Source organism: Eretmochelys imbricata, chromosome 12, assembly GCF_965152235.1.
Source record: "Eretmochelys imbricata isolate rEreImb1 chromosome 12, rEreImb1.hap1, whole genome shotgun sequence".
In the NCBI taxonomy this organism is placed as follows: domain Eukaryota; kingdom Metazoa; phylum Chordata; order Testudines; family Cheloniidae; genus Eretmochelys; species Eretmochelys imbricata.
Genome location: NC_135583.1, coordinates 37,035,894 through 37,056,247, shown reverse-complemented (window position 1 = coordinate 37,056,247; position 20,354 = coordinate 37,035,894). Strand labels below are relative to the sequence as shown.

Here is a 20,354-nt window from a genome sequence, read left to right as displayed (position 1 = left end):
CGTGCGGTAGCGACTCTCGCTTGACTCGCGCGCCTGCTCTCCCGGTGATCTGGATTGTTCTTTTCGTTGTTTCAGGCATGAGCCATGAGCCAAAGTCACCTTCACTAGGAATGCTCTCCACCGCGACCCGGACCACGGCCACCGTCAGCCCCCTGACCCCTTCTCCTCTCAATGGCTCCCTTGTGCCCAATGGCAGCCCGGCGGCCAACAGCTCTTTGTCAGTCCAGTCAGCGCCTTCCTCCAGCTTCGCTGCTGCCCTGCGCAAACTGGCCAAACAGGCAGAGGAACCCAGAGGTAAGAAAGGAGCTGGGAGAGGGGCCCTTGAAATGACACCTGGGGCATAGGTGCCGACTCCGTGGGTGCTCCGGGGCTGGAGCACCCACAGGGAAAAATTGGTAGTTCCCCTGCCCCAGCTCACCTCCGCCACCTCCCCTGCGCACGCCACCGCATCCTGCTTCTCCCCCGTCCCTCCCAGCGCTTGCGCCGTGAAACAGCTGGGGGGGGGAGGAGGAGGAGGAACATGGCGCACTCGGGGAAGAGGCAGGGCTGGGGGGGGATTTGGGGAGGGGTCCAATAGGGGCAGGGAGGGGGCGGAATCAGGGCGGGGCCAGGGGCAGGGGGTGCGAGCACCCACCAGCACCAACAAAAGTTGGCACTTGTGGCCTGGGGGGGTGGGGGGTGGTGGTGCCTGAGACAGACCCCTCGCCCAGCCCTGCTCAGTGCAAACCTGCGATACTTGCCTGAGGCCGGAGCTGACCCCAGGTACTTGCAGCAGCTCACCCAAGGAACCCCAGGCTTGAGGACGAAGCCGAGTGATTGACGATGGGGGTCAGGCCGGGATTTCCCTCTCCAGGTCCATGTACAGCACCCGCTTTGGGAGGACGTCAGACATGGTGTGCTGTGATGGTGTTACTCTGCTCTTCTCGAGCACCTTTCAGCCCCGATCGCAAAGCGCTTTACAAACCTGAATCAAGACTCCCAGTGCCCCCCAGTGAGGCTCGGATATACAGGGATCATGTCACCCTGTGCTGAAATGCAGCCTTCTCTGGGGTGGAATGTAACAGCTCTGTATGTAAGGGTCACTTACCCGGTACTGAAATGCAGCCACCTCTGGGGCGGAACACAGCTGATGTTGCACAAGGATTCCCTCACCCCCATGCAGTCACCTCTAGGATGAAATACAGCAGTTTTCTATACGGGGGTTGCCCACCCAGTGCTGAGATGCAGCTGCTACAGGGGTGGGGGTTGGCAACTGTTTGTCCAGGGATCACCTACCCAGTGCTGAGATGCAGCCGCCTCGGGGCCGGGTTGCGGCAGCTGTTTAACAGCGGGCAGCCGTGCTCTGTGCAGTAGGTTGGGACAAGGAGGGTAGAAGCGTTTGTCTCACTGAAGCTGCAGGGGGATACTGGGTGGGCAGAACGTTACTTGCCGGGGCTAACAGCCCCGCTGCTGTGATCTCTCAGGGGCTCAGGGCCGTGGTTTTGTGCGAGCCAGGTCTGGATGGTCTGCTTGGCAGTGCCTGTGCAGACCGGTGGGGTGACAGCCTGGGAGTGGGAGCCCAGCAGGCTGCAGGAGCCAGGGCTGCGGGTGCTCAGGATCAGGCCCTGCGTCTGAGTGCAGCGTCTGTCTGTGTCTTTGGGACAGGGAGCCCTGTGCTCCCTCAGGACTACGGCAGGGCAAGGGCACGATGCTCTGGGCACAGGAGGCCGGTGCAAAGGGATCCACAGATCCTGCAAGGTCAGCAATACAGTTGTAGAGAAAGGAGTTACTGCCCATCACCCTAGCCTCTGGACGCGTCCCCATTATTCAAAGCCAGTCCAAGGCCCGCTCTGACACCGTGTTACCTGCCCCCCCCACTTAAAGCCCCTTCCCAATATTAACCCAGATCCAGCGGGAGGCCGGGACAGCTGCAGAGCCCAGCTCTGTGCCCTGGGGGTCTGTGCCCTTGGGCTCTGGCTGGTTGCGCTCTGATCCCAGCTGTGAGGACAAGGTGCAGGGAGAGCTGTGGCTGCCGTTACTGATCGCTCGCCACACACAGATGACTCTGCTCTGCGGGAAGCTCAGCTCTGAAAGCAGCATCTGCTGTATAGAGCAGCCAGCGTAAACCAGAGCCCTCCCCTCCTGCTGTCCCCAGCCCCGCTGCCCATCCCCTCTCTTCTGGCTGGGCCTCCATGCGGCTTTCCCTCGCCAGGGCGCAGTGCCCAGCACCTGTGGGGTGGAACGGGGGCCTCCGGCAAGCCGTGCGGCACTCCATGGCACGGATGGACATGTGCTGCGGAGCCTCCGTCCTGCCAGCTCCCTGCAGCGACCCCACAGCTGGGTTTGAAGGCTGTGGGCTGCAGCCGGGCCGGAAAGCTGTTCAAAGGCTGTGGGAGGTTGTGGTCATGCGGGATTTGCCCCGTTGTGCCCCATCCCCTCCCCCGTCAGGGCCTCTGAGGCCGCCTTGCCTTGCCGACCCTGGAGGCTTGGCTGGAAGAGCTTTGCCCCCCTGGAAATGCAGCTTATATTGGCCAGAGCTTAACCCACCTGCCTGAGCGGAATAAGCTAGACGGGCAAATGGGCTTTTGTGCCAGGCTCCCCGCTCTGCCCGGGGGCGCTGCCTGCACAGCTCTGTCGGGCTGGGGGTGGCAGCTTTTCCGCACTCCTCCCCGACAGCGACGCCGGACCAACCTTGCCATGTCGGCCAAGCCCCAGCTGCCGCCCTGTCCCTCTGCCTCCGTCCCTTCCTGGGCCCTGGTGCCTGCCTCTCGCGCCAGCCCAGCCCGGGGCAGCTGATGCTGGGTCCTGTTTGCTTGTCTCCGTGCCAGCCTGTTTCTCCCGCAGCCGAAGCGCTCCATAAATCCGGCCAGCCCTAAACCTGTCACATCAACTGTCTGGCAGGCGCCTCTCGCTCGGCAGGGCGGGGGAGCTGGCAGCGGGTGTTTTTTTCCCCCTGACCTCATTGAATTGTCGCTGAAGGAGCTGCCCAGGCGCCATCAGGGGGCAGTGCTGAGCCTCACGGTGGTGGGGCTAAGCCGGCGCTCGCTGCCTGGGGTTGGTAGGACAGGCTCCCATGGCCCTCGGAGCTGTTCCCTTGCTGTGACACGCGGGGTTCGGAGAGGGAGTGCTGGGGGGCAGCACGACCTGTGTCACTGAGCTCTGGGCAAGGGCTGGGGCTCACCCCGCACCCCCGCTGGGCAGCCATCCCCTGGCTGGCTGGTACAGAGCTGGCCCCTGCTGTTAGCTCTTCCCGTGCAAGGTGCAGGTGCCCAGGGATGTGCCTTCCTCCCACAAGTTCCGTACAGCACCGACGGGCCTTAGATTTGGGTCAGAAGCTGCTTCTGGCTTCCCTGCTGGGGTCCAGCCATTGGTGCAGCCCATTCCTGAGGGTGCCCAGCTGCGGGTTGCAGAACAGGTCAGATTGGCCAGCAAGTGTTTGGATCCGGGGGGTTGGGCCTGGCCTGTCTGGGGTTCCCAGTAAGCAGCAGCGTGGATCCAGAGGTGGGGACCCAGGAGACACCCTTGTAACATTCACAAGGGTGGATTATGGGGAAGTACCCTACGCCTCTGCTGTCCCCTCCAGCCCTCTTCCGAGAAGCACTCCTCCTCCCCTGCCCTTCTCCCCAAGGAGTGGCTCCTACTCTCCCCAAACTGCCATACGGCCTGCTCCCTCTGCTGCGTTTGCCCGGGGCCTGGCTAGAGTGCAGGCCCATCAGCTCCGGGACCACATCCCTGTCTGCCAAGTGCCTGGCCTGGGATCAGCACTGATCCACAAGTGCCCTGTGCCCAGAAGGCAGCCGCGAGGGCAGGACAGGGAGCTAGCCACGAGGGCCTTCTCCTCCCGCTCTGGCTAGTGAGGAGCGGATCTGCAGCAGGAGCAGAGCCGTTTCCATCTCACCCTCCTTCTTAAATCCTCAGTGGGTGTTTTTCTCTTGCGGGTGATGGGTAGAATTAGCACGAAGCATCCATCAGTCCCCTGCACAGAATCAACCCGGGATCCACTCCCCAAGGGGCTGCATCTCTTCCCCTGTCTCTTTGGGCCGGGCCTCCATAGCCCAGATGTTGCATGCACGGAGCAGACTTGCCCACTGCTAACTCCCGACCCCGATCCTGCTCCTTGTATCCCTCTGGCTAATTCTCAGCTCAGGGAGCAGCTGGCGGCAACACGCACAAAACTCAGGCGCAGATGCTCAGGGTTGTGGGACTCTGAGGAACAGCTTTGAAAAAGTGTCGATCTCCATAGGGTGGAACCACAGGCCAAACTTACCAAGAGCTCCCCAATTTGCGGATGCATTTTCTTGTCTCCCCCTCCAGCAAAGTGCATCTGTAGATACAGGTCCCCGCTTTGCACATGCAAATCCTGGGGGGTGCACGGGCCCAGTACTGCCTTGGTCTGCACCCGTGGCCAGTCTGTGTGAGAGAGGCCTGGGGTGCGGGTGCACCTGAGAGCCGTGCTCATGCTGTGATCAGCGGATGGTGGGTACGGGATCACATGGGGATCGCGCTGCCCCTTGCAGGTGTAGGGAGTTTATATTGTTTGTAGGGCCTGGGGCAAGTCCCAAAGGGGAGCAGTTCACATAGCTGGGGTTGGGGTGATGGGGCCAGGTCCCTCCCTATGGGACAGGGTCAGAATCCTGGGAATAAAGCTCGGTGATGTCTTGTGTGTCCCAGGTCCAGGTGGCTCTAAACCCCAGGCCCGTCTGGGGTGCCTGTCAATGGCCCCCAGGCACAGATCTAGGGCTGGCTTCCCCATGCATTCCATGCCCTGAGCGGCTTGGAACTCAGGCCAGGGACGGTGAGCGTGCGGGGGAAAGCCACCTGTCAGGCTGCACCCCCTGCACGGGAGGCCAAACGCCCTGAGTGATGTGCTCTGGGTGGCCTGGCCATGGGTGGCTGCTTCCCAGGGAGCTGGAGAGGCCGGGCTTGTCGGTGGGCTTAGCCGTGGCCTAGGGCCGGGGCTGGCAGGCGAAGGGCCCTGCAGAGACAGGTAGTGGCATTTTGCAGTACCCTGGGCAGTGCGGAATAGGGGCACCTCCTGCTGTCCCACACACTGACTGATGCTGCTGCTGTGCCCACTGGCAGACCTCTCAGCCCTTTAGCGAGAGCCCTTAGCCGGCCCCCTGCCAGGCCTTTGACTGTCCCCTCCCTGTGCCGCCCCCCAGCTGCCCTCTCTTCTCTGCGGTGCCCAGCCCCGGGCCCGCGGACAGAGCTCTGCCTGGGTGGTGGGACTTCAGCCAGCTCGTGGGTCTGTGCCGGCGCCCATCCCTCGGGGGGGACTGTGGCCTGGGAAATGTGCCGCAACCCCATTGGAGCAGCCTTGCCGGCGCCCGTGAAGGGGGATGGTCGGTCTCCTGATGCTGCTGGAGCCAGCTGCCCAGGGAGGCTGGAGGGCCGGAGCAGCCAGGCCGAGCCGGGGAAGAGGGAGGTGCTGGGGCAGAAGGTGAGAGTCTCTCCAAGGAGCTGAGGCAGCCACAGGGAGGGGGCAGAGCGGAGGGGGTAGCAGTAGGGGGCAGGATGGAAGCCAATGGAGGGTTGTGGGGGAGGTGTTGGAGGGCAGCAGGGGCAGCGTTGGCAGGAGGTGGGCATGGGGGGAGCCTCAGACCCCACAGCTGCTAGATCAGTCCGTGCTGGCACAGATCTGAGTGCACAGTCGCCCGCACTGGGCATGGGATGGCAGCGAGCACGTGGGCAGGGTCAGGGGAGATCCAGCCACCCCGTACCCGCTTGTGGGCTCTCTTGCAGTCACAGCAACTGGGGGCAGGGGTGGGAGGAGCCTGGTGCACACACACGCATGCTCTCACCGTCACTGCAGGCCGGTTACGTGGTCCCTGTTTTCCCCGTCTCATTCTGATAACCCGGAGCCACTGGTTTGATTCTCTCTGGCCGCTCCGGTTCTTTGTGGTGCTAACTGATCCTTGGCATGGAGTGGCAGCCCGTATTGCCCAGTCGCCTGCTGACTGATCTGCAGAGCCGACCCGGCACTGCGCCCCTGGCCCTGGGTTTTCTAACCACCTTCGAAGCCGTGGTCTGCAGCCCAGTCTCACTCCTCTCCGTCTCTGACCCCCCCCCCCCCCCCCCCCGGAGACCTCCCTCGTGTTTTTCGCCAGACGACAGCCTGCTCTCCCCATTGCTTCCCGGGCTAATGTCTTTCCTCGGCATGGTGTCTGGAGGGGGCAGTTTAAACTCCATCCGTTCAGATGGAGTGATCCACATGCCATCTCGTTTGCCGTGCCCCGAGAGAACGCGGGACGAGAACGTGGAGGGGAGGTGCCGGCCTTCCCCCACCTCAGCTGCTGAGCTGCCATGCTTCAGTGAAGTTTTACTTTGCCTAAGGCTCCTCCGTGCATTCGCTCACCAGCCAAACTGCGCTGCTCATAATGAAGCCAGCGACTGCTGGGTGCTGGCCTGGAGAAATGCACATCTGAATGGATTTCTCTTTCATGGGCTATTTAACGGGAACCCGGCTAAAGGTGACGCGTGAGCGCCAGTGGGAGGAAGCGCAGGTAGGAATTAGAGGAAGAGTGGAGGTGTTGCGGGGTAGCAGGGAGTGGCAGAGCTTCCCAGCCCCATGCTCCGGATTCTCGTTCATGTAACTCAGTGCCAGGTTTGGAACCACAGTCTGGGGAAGCAAAGACCTTTAGCTGCCTGCAGTGTGGGTGCCCCCATTCCCTGCCTTGCCAGCAGGGATCTGCAGCATTCCCCTGGAGGGCTCAGCCTCCATGCTGGCCTCTCTGCTGGGGCTGCAATGGGGCATGTGGTGCGGTTTCCTTTCCTTTCACACCTGCCCGCCAGCGTGCCCAGCTTTGTCACGCAGGCTAGAGCCCCAGGCCAGGACGTGCGATTCCGGGAGGGGGCATCCTGGAGGTGCCCAGTGGAATCCTGTTCCGGATCCCCCAAGGCAGAGCTCCGGGAGCTGAACACAGCCAAGCCATTCCCGGGCAGTCACTCTGTCATTCCAGCGAGGTCATTACTTTTGCAGGCACTTGCTGTGCCCGGGGTTTCATTGAGGCTGGCTGTGCGTCATCCCGCTGTGTGTGTCTAGGCAGGCGTAGCCATGCCAGGGCTTGGAATTCCCTCTTTGGGCAGGAGCCCTAGAGACGAGGGTGCAGGAAGGACTGTTCGTGGGCACGTGTTCCTTACATCACATGTTTGGGGGGGAGGGGGGTCACTATAGGATGCCACCCGGGACAGCTTTTCTTGGATATTCCCAAAGCGCGTGAGCCTGGCCTGCATCTTGCTAGGTCATTTGGCCGTGCAGCGCTGGGCTGGTACAGTGCTAATGTCCCAGCGTGCAGGGCCCAGCACGGACAAGGTAGCACCTCGGCACGTCTCGCCCTCATGCCCCCAGCAATGGCACCCGCAGAGGCTGTTGCCGCCCTGTGGCACCACTCTGGGAAGTGTTGATTTCATGACCAGCGCCTGGAAATCTGACCCGTGTTTCCATTCAACGCCCCTAATCCGTGAAGCTGCTGTGGCCGTGGAGCTCAGAGGATTTAAAGAACCTCGTCATTCAAACCCACGTGACTGAAAAGGGAGACCTGGCAACAAGCAAAATATGACCCTCTCGCTAAAGGGCAGCCTGTGTGGGGCGTGTTAAAGAGCGATCACACCCTTGCCCACACAGAGCAGGGCTCGTCTCATCGAGCAGGACAGACGGACACATGCCCTCAGTGTACACAGGCTGGGTCCTTTCCTCCGTCAGATTCTCTTTCTCCTGCTCCGGGCCATTTTTCGCCCTCTTCTCTCATTGGGATTTCCTTTTCTCTGCCATTTTCTTATCATCTCTTCCAAGCGAGATGGGAGCCTCGGGATCTTCAAACTTCTCAGCCCAGGGGGTTGGAAGTGGTTTCAAACAGGTTGCCCCCTGCCAGTGGGAATCTCCCCACAGCGCTAATGGACGGGGCTAGCGGGACAGAGCTGTAGCTTGAGGTCTTTTTTTGCTGATGGCCTCAGCTGCCCCCCACCCTCTCTGAATGGGCTCCCACCCTTTGCCACGCAGCCAGCTTTGCTCGCAGACGCAGCATCCGCAGCGCCAGCCAGCAGGGGTCAGCCTTATGGAGCGTCTCTGAGCTACAGAGAGCCTTGCCCCGGGGAAGCCAGCTTGGGAGTGCTGGAGGTCCCTGGCCTGCCTCCCTTTCTCTGCCTGCTCATCTGGGATGAGCGTAGCCAGGTTATGAAGCTGGAGCATCAATGCTATTAGCATAGCGCTGGTCGCTGCCCTTCCATTTGCTCCAGACGCCTCTGGGCCACATGCTGCCAGGCCCAGCCCAGATCTGGAGAGGAGACAGCCATGGGCAAAGCCCAAGGGCTGGCCCGTGGCACTGCAAGGAAATCCTGGCTCCTGGGGGAGCATGTTTGGGGCTCCTCTACCTTGGCCATGACCCTTTAAAGAGCAACGAGGCAGCACTCAGCCGCACGTGGATGGCGTGTGTCAATCGCCAGGCCCCCTCCTTCGGTGGCACAGCATCTCCTTGCTGCCCGTGTGTGTGTGTGGGGGGGGGGGGTTCAGTAATTGCGCATAATTTGCTGCTGCCAGCAGAATTTCTCATGGGGAAGGGAGTGAAAAATGCAGACAAGCTTCAATCTGGCTGCTCGGGGCTGTGTCTTGCGACAGGGAGGGGAGGGAGCTGGGGGCTGCTGGTGACAGGGGAGATCTCTGTGCCCGGCCAGTCGTCTCTGCTTGATGCACCGTTACATTTTCCACTGGCTGGCCAGTGCCAAGAGGCAAATCTCCCGAGGGACAGTCCCGCGAACACAAAGTGAGAGGGGGCCCAGAGTGGGGTGGCAGGATTACATCAAGTGGCTAATTGGCCTCTGAAATGTGGGGGATCATCATGGCAGAGGACTGATTAATAATTACAGTGAAAATTGCCCAGCCTTCTGGAAGAGAACATGAATCACGCGTGGATCCTTCCTAGCATAATGGGAGCTGGTCAGCGCCCCCAGCATCCCCCTACCTGCGCACAAAGCGGAGAATCAATTTGTAAAATGCCATAGATTCCACCACCCCATCTTCCTCCTCTGTCTCGTTCTCCTCAGCCACGTCTCGCTGCTTAGCCATCAAAAGCGACATTAGTGGGTGCTGACATTGATTTCTTGATGCTTAAATTTTCCTCTCGCGCACCAGTCATCCTCACCAGTGCAGTCATTTCCCTTTGCAGCGACATACAAAGATCTGCTCCAGCAAATTTGGCTCATAATAAAAAGCCACAGATTTTCTCTGTTGATTTAGATTTAACGACTGTATAATTTGATTGCAGAATCCTTCCTCGTCTTCAGATTTCCCCGCCTGCCTGGGTTTGTGAGATGGATCATCTCCTAGATGTATAATATATGAGATTATCCATCTCGGGAGGCTTTGGGCGGGAGAGGAAGGGGATTGTGTAAAACAGGAATGTGGCATTAGGAAAAGCTACGGGTAAAAAGAGCGCTGAGTGCCAGTGGGCCTTTGACAAGTGGAGGCAAATTAGTGCGTTTCCCTCCTGAACGGCTAGAGGCTGCGGTAGGTTGATGCACTGATCTCTTGTCTCTGGAGAGCTAGGTTCAGATGTCGGTTAGATCACTGGAGAAATGAATTCAAGAGGCTCAATCCCTAACAGGAGCGGCGGAAGGTCTCTAAAAGTCTGTGTGTGGGGGGGTACACCAGAGGCCGAACTGTGGCCCCGCCTCCTGTGCCATCCCTTCTCCCTGAAGCCCCGCCCCCATGCCACCCATTCCTCCAAGGCCCCACCCCCACACTGCCCCTTCTCCCAGAGCCCCCCACCCTTGCACCAACCCTTCCCCTGAGGCCCTGCTCCTCTTCCACCCAAGACCCTGCCCCCCACCGCTCACTTGTCTCCACCCCTTCCCCATCACTCGCCCTTGTGGTTGGTAAAAAAGTGGGAGGGCCTTGGCCTCCTCCTCCTTCTCCCCCCCGCCCCCTGTGGCATTCCTGGACCCTAACAGATGTTTATTCACATCATGAAGCCACCTCCTGATTCTGAGCCATGGTGATTTTCTCAGGGCGGCCAGGACTGGAAAGCTTGGGAGCTGCAGGGCAGAGCTGAGATGCATTGGAAGAGCGAGGGAGGCTACCTTGCAGGTCTCTTGCACTCCAGGCACACGGCCATACCCAATGCTGTTTGTTCCTCACTTTCCTCAAGTTTCCCCGGATGCCATCCCCTGCAGTCCCAGTACAAAGAGCTCTGTATGCCAGGTCTAGCAATACCCCCTCCCCACAACTCAGCTGGAAAAGCTGCCAGAGCCTTTTGAGTAGGATTTTGTCTCTCCTTGTCAATGGCTCGGCTCAAGCTGAAACACGACTTTAAGGGGAAAACAAGAGATAACCAGGGGCGCCGTGCCCGGTGGGGATTAAAGCGACATGGTTTCTCTTGCAATTTCTTTCTCTCTCATCTCAAAGGAAGAGGCCAGGCAGGCTCAGAAGCTGTGGGAAAGGCTTGTGTGTGTGAGCCAGCCACGCCGGGAGCCAGCCGCATCCAGAAACAGGGAGCTGCTTAACATAGTTATTGATATCAAATGGATGTTAATTGAGTTCCAGGAGCTTGGAGATTCAGCGCAGAGTTCAAAGTCATTTTTCCCCCCTCGTTGGTGTTGCGTGAATGTGTTAAAAAGATATTAACCTCCAGGAAGGAGGGGTCTGTCGTGTGAACTGGAGAGCCATCAGAGCAACCTCTCAGTGTTTGTCCATGCCAGAGAGCTGCACTGACCTAGTGGGTCGGAAGTTGGCCTGTGACTCTGGGTTCTGGTGACCTGCTGGGTCACCTGGGCAAGCCACTCCCCTCTCTTTGCCCTCCCACTCTTTGCTTAGATTGTAAGGTGGATGGGCAGTGACTGTGTGTTTTGGGCAGCACCTGGCGCAGCAGGGGCCAGATCTCTGCTGGAACCTCTGGGGAGGCTGCGGTGCATACCCTCAAGAGCTGTGTGTCTGAGCTGGAAGGAACGGCCTGTGGATGCGCTCCCAGAAGCCCTAGCGACATGCACGGGTGAGCACAGCACCAGGGAGGATGCCGTAACTCGGGGGCTGCTCGCACCCAGGCCAGGCTAACCATGCGCTCAGATCTGGGTGCCGATCAGACCTCGAGTGGTATATTCTACACATAGTTCAACTGAAGCGTGGGAAAGTTAAGGACTTGCCCAAGGTGGCGCCAGGGATTGGTGACTGAGCTGGGCATGAACCTGATTCCGAGTCCCTTGCTCTAACTACCAGAGAGGTGTAAGAAGCTGGAAAAAGAGCGTGTCTTCAGTGCGCCACGTTACTTGCCTGCAGATGGTGACTAGTTTTGCCTTTAATGGGAATGCTCCCAGCTGTGGATGGCTTTGCTAGAGGGGAGGGGAGGGGAGAGACACTGGATGGCCTGTGAGTTTGCTTTGCGGGATGAGTCATTCATAACTCGGACCTTTGCAGTGTACGGGATGCAGGGTCCCCGAAGCCTTTCTTGGCCGGACAGAAATCTGCATCTTGTCTTGCCTAATCAAGGAGCAAATTTATTCCGAAAGGGAGGCGCAGCAGAGAGGGAGGAAAGAGGCACAAAGAAATCCCCAAAGCTTCTCAGCCGATTGTGGGCTTCACTGGTTCAGATCTCTGTTTTTTCCTTCTTCTGCAGGGTCTCAGCTGTTAATTACATTTGCCTGTCAACCTCGCCTGCTAATCTGCTATCACTGAGCGGAAAGCAGGAGGTCAGACAACAAAGGTGACACCATCACACTGTGCCTCTTGTCATCTCCAATCCAGATTAGTTTCATTGACTAACTCCTGGCTGAATAGCACCAGTTAATTATAACGATCACAAAGCCTCCCGTTTAAAGCCACACAGCGAGAATTAAGGTTCTGAAGTAAGATTTTAGCTTCATTAATTGCCCAGCTCATTGTGGTGGTATTGATTGTTAACGCTATCGCGTGGTGAGTAATGGCTTCCCAGCTCAGAGGGGATTAGGTGCTAATTGTTGTTGGCCTTGCGCTGACAAGATAGACCTCAGAGGGTGTCAAATCTGTATCGGCCGCCTCCTTTGTCATGGGCAGCCTTTCTCTCCCTGACTCTCCCCAGAGCGACTCAGGAATAATTAATAGGGCTCGGCAGCTAATAACGCCTCTCTGCACACCGCCATTGGGTAGGATTCCTCCACCACTCACCCCTTCATTTCCCCCATCCCCAAGCCTGCCGGGATAGCCATGCCGACCCCACGCGGGACAACTCGGGTGAGCTGGTGCTTCTCCACTTCTCATGCTCCTTCCCTTCTGCTTGGCACCAAGGTCCAACGGCTCGGAGAGAGTTGCTGGGCTCTGCGTTGCCGCTGTAACCGGAGCATGGGGAGTAATAGCGTTAGAGAGCCCACAGGTGAACTGGGGAACATCTTAACTTAGGGCTTTATCCTGTCACCGTGACATCTGGGCGCCTTCCACATAAAATCGGTGGTGCCAGCGAAGTCTCAGAGTCTGCCAAGCCCAGAGCCTCGAAGGTCCTTAGGTGCCAAACTCCCACGGAACTCACGACATGGTATTTCCTTTGTCCTGCCAACCGGGTGCACGCTCTGCAGGCTCCAGTTCTGAGTTAGAAGCCCTGGGATTCAATCCAGCTCTGTGCCAGCCTCATAGCTGAGGGGCGCCTTGTTCAGCTGGGACACCATTAGCGACGGGTTGCGGGAGTTGGACCAAGTTGCAGAGTCTTTCACCTTCGTGTCACTGGTTTGTGTCCAGCCCAGGCTGGTCGGGACACCTGATGGCTGAGAGCAGCCTCGGTCCCCTTCCACCCGGGGAAGCAGCCGCCTCGCTAAGCCCGTGCTCAGAATTGGTGCTAATTAGCAAACTGAGGCATAAATGGATGCAGCGCCATTGACTTTGCTGGACTTTTACCCATTTCCACCAGCAGAGAATTTGGCCCCTTGTTGACTGACTGAGCAGAGGAGCCAAGGATTGACAGGCACCAGAAGTGGTCCCCGCAGGTCAATGCTGAAGCGCATTGGCATAGCGACGAGGGGTTACTGCAGCCCACGGTGCTCCTGCTTCTCTCTCTCCCTGGCCAAACAGTGGGCATCTTTCAGGAGCACAAAATTCACACATCCCAGAGCTTGGCCTGTCCTTGTTCATTTTTACATGCTAGCAATTTGCAGTGAAGCACATGATGAGTTCTGCGTGCCCTAGTTAGCATTCCATTTGTATTTCTGTCCCAGCCTTTCTCGTCTATATGCATTGCTCTCCGTACTTTAATTCCATTTCGGAGATTTTATTTTTCCCTTGCAAATATCACTGGCATCCCCAGGGTGGGTATAATTTAAAATATAGATGTATTATGCAAATAATGCCAGAGCCTTGCCCAAGGGTTACGAAGAGTGACTCGATTTATCCCAATGCCTGCATCTGCGATCGCCAGCGCTCACTCAAGAGTAACTTTTGCAGCCTCGACTGCAAGTGTTGGCTAATTTTTCTTGAAAGAAAGCGGTCACCCTCTCGGGTCACCGTGCCCCCGTTTGCGGGCAGCGACAGGCGTCCTCGACAGGGGGTGCTGGCCCCACACAAGTGGCACCCTTTTGCACATGCTTGGCATCCCTGATCCCCCTTTCCCGTCTCCAGTGCCAGAGATGAATGTCCATGCTGCTCAGAGTCAGCCAAGCTGAGGGCTGGAAAAATTCTCAGCGTGGCTCAGAGCTGGAATATCAGGACTTTGTATTAAGCATCTGTAGCTGCCCGGCTTTGCCTGTGTGGAGAGTGGCGTACTGTAGACGGGGTACCCCTCGAAAGGACACACGTCCTCAGATGGCATGTTGTCAGCCACAGGGAGTTATGGAGTTAAATAGCATAGCAGGGTTTTAAAAGGGACTGGAACATTTTCTGAGCAGCAATAAAGCTTGTAGTTCTGCATGTTAGTCTAATCTCCATGCTTCAGGGTGTGGGGTGATCACTGCGGAGGTCAGGAAGGAATGTGTTTCCTCTTTTACCTAGTATGGCATTGCTAGCTGGGTTTGTTGTGAGGGGAGGGAGGATGGGTTGTCCTCCTCTAATGCTGCAGTCATAGTCCCCTGTTAGAGGGTCAACAGGGGAACCGAGGGGCTGACTTGGAGATCCAAATCTTAAATGACTTCCCCACTGTATGTGTAAGTTTCTGCAGCCTGCTGCTAAACTCTTGTCGTTCCGCTGAGGAGGGCATGGAAGACAGCTCAATTATCCTTGCTGGGATTTGAACCAAGGATCTTCATAGCCGAAAGCAGCATCTTTGACTCCTGAGCTACAAGAGTAACTTGGGGGGCTGCTCGTGACAGTAGCACTTGTGTCCTCCGCTGCCAGCCAGGATCTCATTGCACTGCATGGCACCAGAGGACACAGAGGGGCCACGGGTAGAACTGTGAGGCACATTTTAGCCTCCCCGTTGGCCACGCGAGAGAGCTGCCTTGAGGTGCTTGGGGATGGGGGTGTTTGCAGGGGCTCTGGAGAGTAAGACCACGGTCGGGAGCAAAGGCAGTTAGGGGAGATATTCCCCTCTGCTGTCACCACCCCGCTGGCTGCTCGATGGGGAGATCTGTGCTGTGAGGCTACACAGACCCAGCCGCATCATGGAGCAGCCCTGGTGACCCCGTCTTAAGGCTCAGCGGAGCTGTCTGTTTGAGAGCTGATCTTCCCAAGCACTCTCAAGCCCCAGGGGTTGGGCAGAGGGCCTTGGAAATCCCTCCACCGCATCGGGGCTCAGAGGGGTGAAAAAACAGGGTCCTTTGGGGGCAATATGTCAGGAACTCCAGCCCTCCCATCCCCCCCCCGGCCAATGGACCTGCTGACCAAATGTGCCAGGCCCCGGGGGACAGGACAAGGGGCAGAATCCTCATGCACCGGCCCCTGCCCTCTGCCAGTGTCTGGCACCACTGAAAGCTGGGCAGCTGCCCCATTTGCACAAAGACGCCCTTGGCGAGTGAGTTCAGCCCAGCTTGTCCTCGAGGGTGGAAGTCCTCTCCTGGCTGTGGTGCTGCCCGGGCCGAGCGGTGCTCTTCTGCACTGGTAGAGCCGCCCCCCCGGGAGTGGGGGGTGCTGCCGAGCTATTCCGAGGGGACTGACAAGAGAGGATCCATTCCGGGCCATTTAAACAGCGTGTGGCAAAGCCTTTTAACGCTAAGAGGATGCTCCCCAATGAGAACCGAATGGCTGCCCGGCACACGTGCTCACAGACCGTGCCGCGTGCTGAATAAAGGGGTATTGAATAATAAATAAACAACTAATGGCTTTTGATGCCTCTGACCTCTTTCAGCGGCAGCACATCTCCTGCGTGGTTGTCCTCCTCTGCCCGGAGCCTCTCTCACCGTGGGCAGGGAGCCAGCTTTGGTGGGCTGGGCAGGAGTAACGGTCTCTTACTAATAGCACCGCACATCGAGACTCATTGCCGTGATGTATTTTACACCCTGGCTGTGGTGGAGTGCCTCCACCACTGAAATGCGGCCACCTCTGGGGTGAAGCACAACAGCCATTCAGGCAGGCCAGAGCAAAGGGTCGTTAGCCTAAGCAAGGCAAAGTAGAGTCTGTTTGAAAACAAACACGGCTGCTGCATTCTCTGGCTGCTGGATCTTCTGGTGTGGGGTCGGGGAAGAGAGGTGTTAATAGGTCCTCAGACGTGCACAGTAAATCCGCCACATGGATCCCTTCTTTAGCCCCCTGGGAAATTTACCCACCTTGCTGCTATAACTCCCCCCCACGGGCGCTCTTGTTCTACGAGTGTTTGTACTGCTTCCAGAGTGACATGGCATGTATGTGTGTGCATAATTATAATTATGCCAGGGAATTGCCCTGGGTAGACAAGTCCTGAGGTTGCCTTCATCCATCTCCCGCTGTCCCTCACCTCCGGGATCTTCATCCATCTCCCCCTGTCCCTCACGTCGGGGATGGCAAAGATCCGCTCAGCCCGGCATGGGCATTCACTGCCTTGTCGGGGCGCAGCTGCCACCCGCTGGGAGTCTAAACCACACAGCGGCATTGCGATGCGGGAGTCCTGTGCTGGTCGCTGTGGTCCCTGGGTTCTACCAGCTCTGGTACTCACCCAGCGTTTCATTCGGAGGCCCGCTTGATAAGAGAGAGGTCCCTCCTGGCCCTTCTCCCTGTCCAGCCCTAGAGCTGGCTTTGCAGATTCTATTCTATGGGCCACCAGGCAGGACTCCAGTGGTGGCCGTGACACTGGACTAGTTGGGGCATTGAGGATAGATGCTGGCCCTCCATGGGACTCTGTGGACCTTTTGTAGTGGCCCCGATGCTCCAGACCCAATCCCTCAATGCCCATGGCAGTCAATGGCCATTGTGGGTGCAAAGTAGCTCACGGGAATCCCTCAGCACCGCGTAGGATGGGCCCTCGGTGATGTGTTCTTGGATGCTCCCATATGCTCCCGTCAGCGGCTCTGAAGGGTGGTTGCACAGGACATGATCTGCTAGCCCAGTTTGTGGTCTCTGACCCGGCTAATGGTGCCCAAGCCCAACCCCTCCAAATCCACAGCCTGGAGATCCGGGGACAGGGCTGTTGTCAATGAGGTTTAATGGGTGATGTGCTGCTATTAAGTTTGTAAAAGGTTTCCCTTCTGAGCCCCTCTCTCGGTTTCTTTAAAGGGTCTTCGATAAGCAGCGAGTCTTCCCCCGTCTCCTCGCCGGCCACCAACCACAGCTCCCCGGCCAGCACGCCCAAGCGAGGACCCATGGGCCCCATCATCGTCCCCCCTGGGGGGCACAGCGTGCCTAGCACGCCCCCCGTGGTGACCATCGCCCCGACGAAAACTGTGAATGGGGTCTGGAGAAGCGAAGGCAGACAGGTAACGTGTGTGTGTACGTGCTTGAATCTTATGAGGGACAGACACTCTCTTACTTCAGGGCATAAACTGGCCTCTAACTTTTGGGGTCAGGAGGGAATTCTTCCTGCAGGCAGGTTATCCCATCAGTGCAGGGATCTTACACCTTCCTCCGACGCAACTGGCCCCACGGGATGCAAGAGACGATGGGCCAAAGATCTGACCGGGTGCAGCAGTTCCTTATCCAGCGCCGCAAGAATGTGTTGACTCCCCGCAGGGGTGTGTGCTGTGTATACAAGCTCAGAGGACAAAGCCACATGTGTGCACAGCGCTGTTTGCTTTGTGTGTATATCTGATACTGTGCACAGAAGGAGACTGGTGGGAACTTTGCTCTCAAGCCAAATGTTTTTGGTTCCAGAGCCAAGAGTGATAAAAGGTGGTGGGAGCGGGGCAGCCTTTGTCTCTAATCTCCATGCAGCCTGCAGTAAATATACACCCTCAGAGCAGCCCCTAGCCCTGCGGCTCCCAGCGCCCCAACCCAACTTGGTTTGTCCCAGGCTTCCCTCCTGTCTCTCCCTGCCCCCCCACCCCATGCCCACGCTGCAATCTGGGTAGGAAGCGCTTGCTAAGTAAGAATCATTGTTAGCGGTTCTCCTCGCCTGTATTTTACGGCGGGTTCCCGGCGGGATTACACCACTTGGAAAGACTAATTAAAGCACAAAGAGGAGAGGGGAAGGAAAGCAAAACTCTTGGTGCTTCAAGGGACACAGGCGCTAATCCCAGCTGAGATCCCACAAAGCAAAACCTTCTGCCAACGCTTTGGGAGGGGCAGGGCGCTCGCAGCACCACTCCCTCAGCCTTCCCCCTCCTGGCTGCCCGCTTGATTTCCCTCCCCTCCCCCAGTTGGCTGCCCCATAAGAAGTGACCTTTTTAAAATATAGGTTAACCAGGTCTGGTTTATTGTCTCGCATAGCCACGTCCCAGCCTGGCACCTGGAGATGGGGAGGTAATTGCCACATGCACAATCGGCTTTAATGTGTTAGGATGGTAAAGGAGAGAAGAGACCGTTCCTTCTCCTTCTGACCCAGCCCTGCCCTTTGCACGACTCGCTGGAGGGGACGACTGTGTGCAAATCCCATAGGGCTGCAGCCCTGCAAGCCAGTCTGTGCGGGGCAGGGTCCAGTGGGACTTTGTGCCGCTGCAGAGGTCCACATGGATCAGTGTGAAGCTTGGGCCCTTACTGGCTGCATGCCTCAGTTTCCATAGCTGTAACACGGTGGTAATTGGGGCCCCCAAGGAACTGGCAGAAGGGCAGTAGTTAATGGCTGCAAAGCGTGAGTGGGAAGATGCTGTGTCACCCTCACAGCCCCCCAGAGAGGCCGGGCAGCGCAGGGCAAATCCCATCCCCGTTGTCCATACGGAGGGCCAGAGAGGCTGAGTGACTTGCCCCAGGTCGCACAGGCAATCTGTGTTGGAGCAGGGACTTGGACCCAGGTCTCCCCAAGTCCCAGACTGACACCCTACCTATTGGGCCACCCTTCCTCTCTGCTGGGAGAGAGGAGTGATACCGATACGTAGCACGTCTCGTCTGTAGCTCTCAATGCACTTTACAAGGGAAGGCAGGTATCCTCAAGCCCATTTCGCAGACGGGGAAACTGAGGCTCAGAGAAGTGATTTTTTTTTTCCAGTCCTTCCAGGGTCATGCAGTGAGTCAGGAATCAATGTCACCCCCTCCCCCTTCCTGCATCTGCCATGATCCCTCCTGTGGCTCCTGCTGCAGGGGCAACTGACCCAAAGGAAGATGGTTTCAGACTGAGCCATAGGGGACACATATTCTTTACAGGCCAAGGGGGTTCTGGGGGAGCAGATGAAGGTCCTGCTGCAGACAGCCAGGACCCAGCCCTCATGCTGAGATCACCTTGGACTCTGCCCCCAAGAATACTGCCTCGCCTTGGCACTGTGTCCCTTCACCTCCCTAGCTCCTTGGGTCTCGTATCGCTGCTCCAATCCCAAATCCTGAGTCTCTCCTCTCCGCAAGGCCCTCTGGCTTTGCGGGGGATATTCCTGTCTACACCCACATCCCACCAGGATCAGTGACCCACACCCTGTGCCGAGAGCCGTGGGGTGTGGGCGGGGCTCTCCCCTTTCCCCCGCTCCCTGTTGCTTCCCAGTGAGCTGCACAGCCGTGCCGGGTGAGAGCACTGGGGGCTGCCGTCGCTCTCCCCGTTGGGTCCCATTACCAGTGGGTTAGTGTGCTGTGTGGATCTGTCTGCCCCTGCTCTCAGCTGGGGGGAAGCTACAGCATAGCCCAGGGACAGCATCGCTCGGGAACCTGCCTTCTCCATTCTAGAGGCTCAGAGAGGGTAGGGGCCTCCCGAGGGGGAGAGGACACAGTCTCTAGAGGGGGAGCCAGCATCTCCATGCCCCTGGGTGGCAGTGCAGGCTGGAGGAGGGCAGGGTAAGGGCCCTTCCCCCATTCTCTGCACATCACCCCAAACGGAATGGGGGAGAGGCCGGGCCATGCCAGCGGAGACTCGGTCCTTCCCTAGACTCCTCCCTGCATTGCCACCGACTCAGAGCTCGTCTAGCCTGCTGGGTTCCCCTGTGCCATCCCCAGTGCCCTATTGTCCCTGTCCTCGCAGCCGAGTGAGTACTAAGGCCTCCCCCCACCGCCCCGAGCTCCCTCCATTTCTAAGAGCCCCGGCCACTTGCAAAGCAGCCAGTGCCCCGTGAGACGGGGCCAGGGCAGATTCGCTCCAGTGATTCATTGCGCTCAATGAACCACTAATGCTGCCGGGGAGGGCTGGGAGGGAGCTGGTACTGGATTAGCAGATGATATATGGCCCTTCAGTGCCTGCACAAAGACTCAATTGAGGGTTTAATCCTCTCTTTGCGGGGCGGGAGAGATAGAGGGAAATAACTTCATAAAGTTAGAGGGGTGAGTCACTTGCATCAGCAATGCAGAAATCAGAACGGGGAGCTGAGCAGATGATCCATCAGCAGCCGCTACTCCAGGGTTACCAAGATCTCACCGGTAATGGGGAGCCTTTGAAAGGCCAGATTAAATGAAGAATAGTCTATTTTAAACCTAATAGGGCATGTCCTGCATTCTCACTGGCGGAGATCACTCGCTAATCGCCAGGGAATGACGGATTTCTTTTCCCCCCCTCTCTCCTCCTCTCCTCCCCTTTCATCGTCACAGCCACCGCTCCGAGACAGCCAATCAAACGCAGGCCACCCGGTGCCGCTCGGAGCCCTGGGGAGCTGCCAGTGCCCTGGTGAGGAGGTCCTGCCGCTGCACCCGGGTGGCAGTGCTGAGCCTGGGGGAGTGTCGCCAATCCAGGCACTGGGGAATGAGGAAGGGCTGCCCTGTTTGCCCCAGGGCAGGATGTCTCTGACTCACGTGACTCATTTGCCTTCACTTTCCTCTCTCTGCCCCACACTGGGCTCAGGCCCTGGTAAGGCAAAGTTCCACCACTCCTCCTCCTCCTCCTCCTCGTCCTCTGGGAAAGAATTTCCCGGCTTGCCCCCTTTGGCTTCTCCTGTCTGAATAGGGCAACCCCACGCACTGCCAGGGTCCTTGCTAAGATGGCCTTGGTAACGGCTACAGCGGGATTACTCCTCTCATCCAT

At 58.1% G+C, this 20,354-nt stretch overlaps 1 protein-coding gene across 8 annotated transcripts in view; it reads left to right on the top strand.

Moving 5' to 3' along the window:
* The window catches only part of GSE1 (Gse1 coiled-coil protein), a 219,167-nt gene that overhangs the window by 168,104 nt on the left and 30,709 nt on the right, over positions 1 to 20,354 (top strand). For all 8 annotated transcript variants that reach the window (XM_077830686.1, XM_077830689.1, XM_077830688.1 and 5 more), the window contains exons 2-3: positions 76 to 294; positions 16,547 to 16,746. In XM_077830686.1, the coding sequence (XP_077686812.1) occupies positions 76 to 294; positions 16,547 to 16,746 (419 nt within the window). The remainder of the gene's footprint in view (positions 1 to 75; positions 295 to 16,546; positions 16,747 to 20,354) is intronic.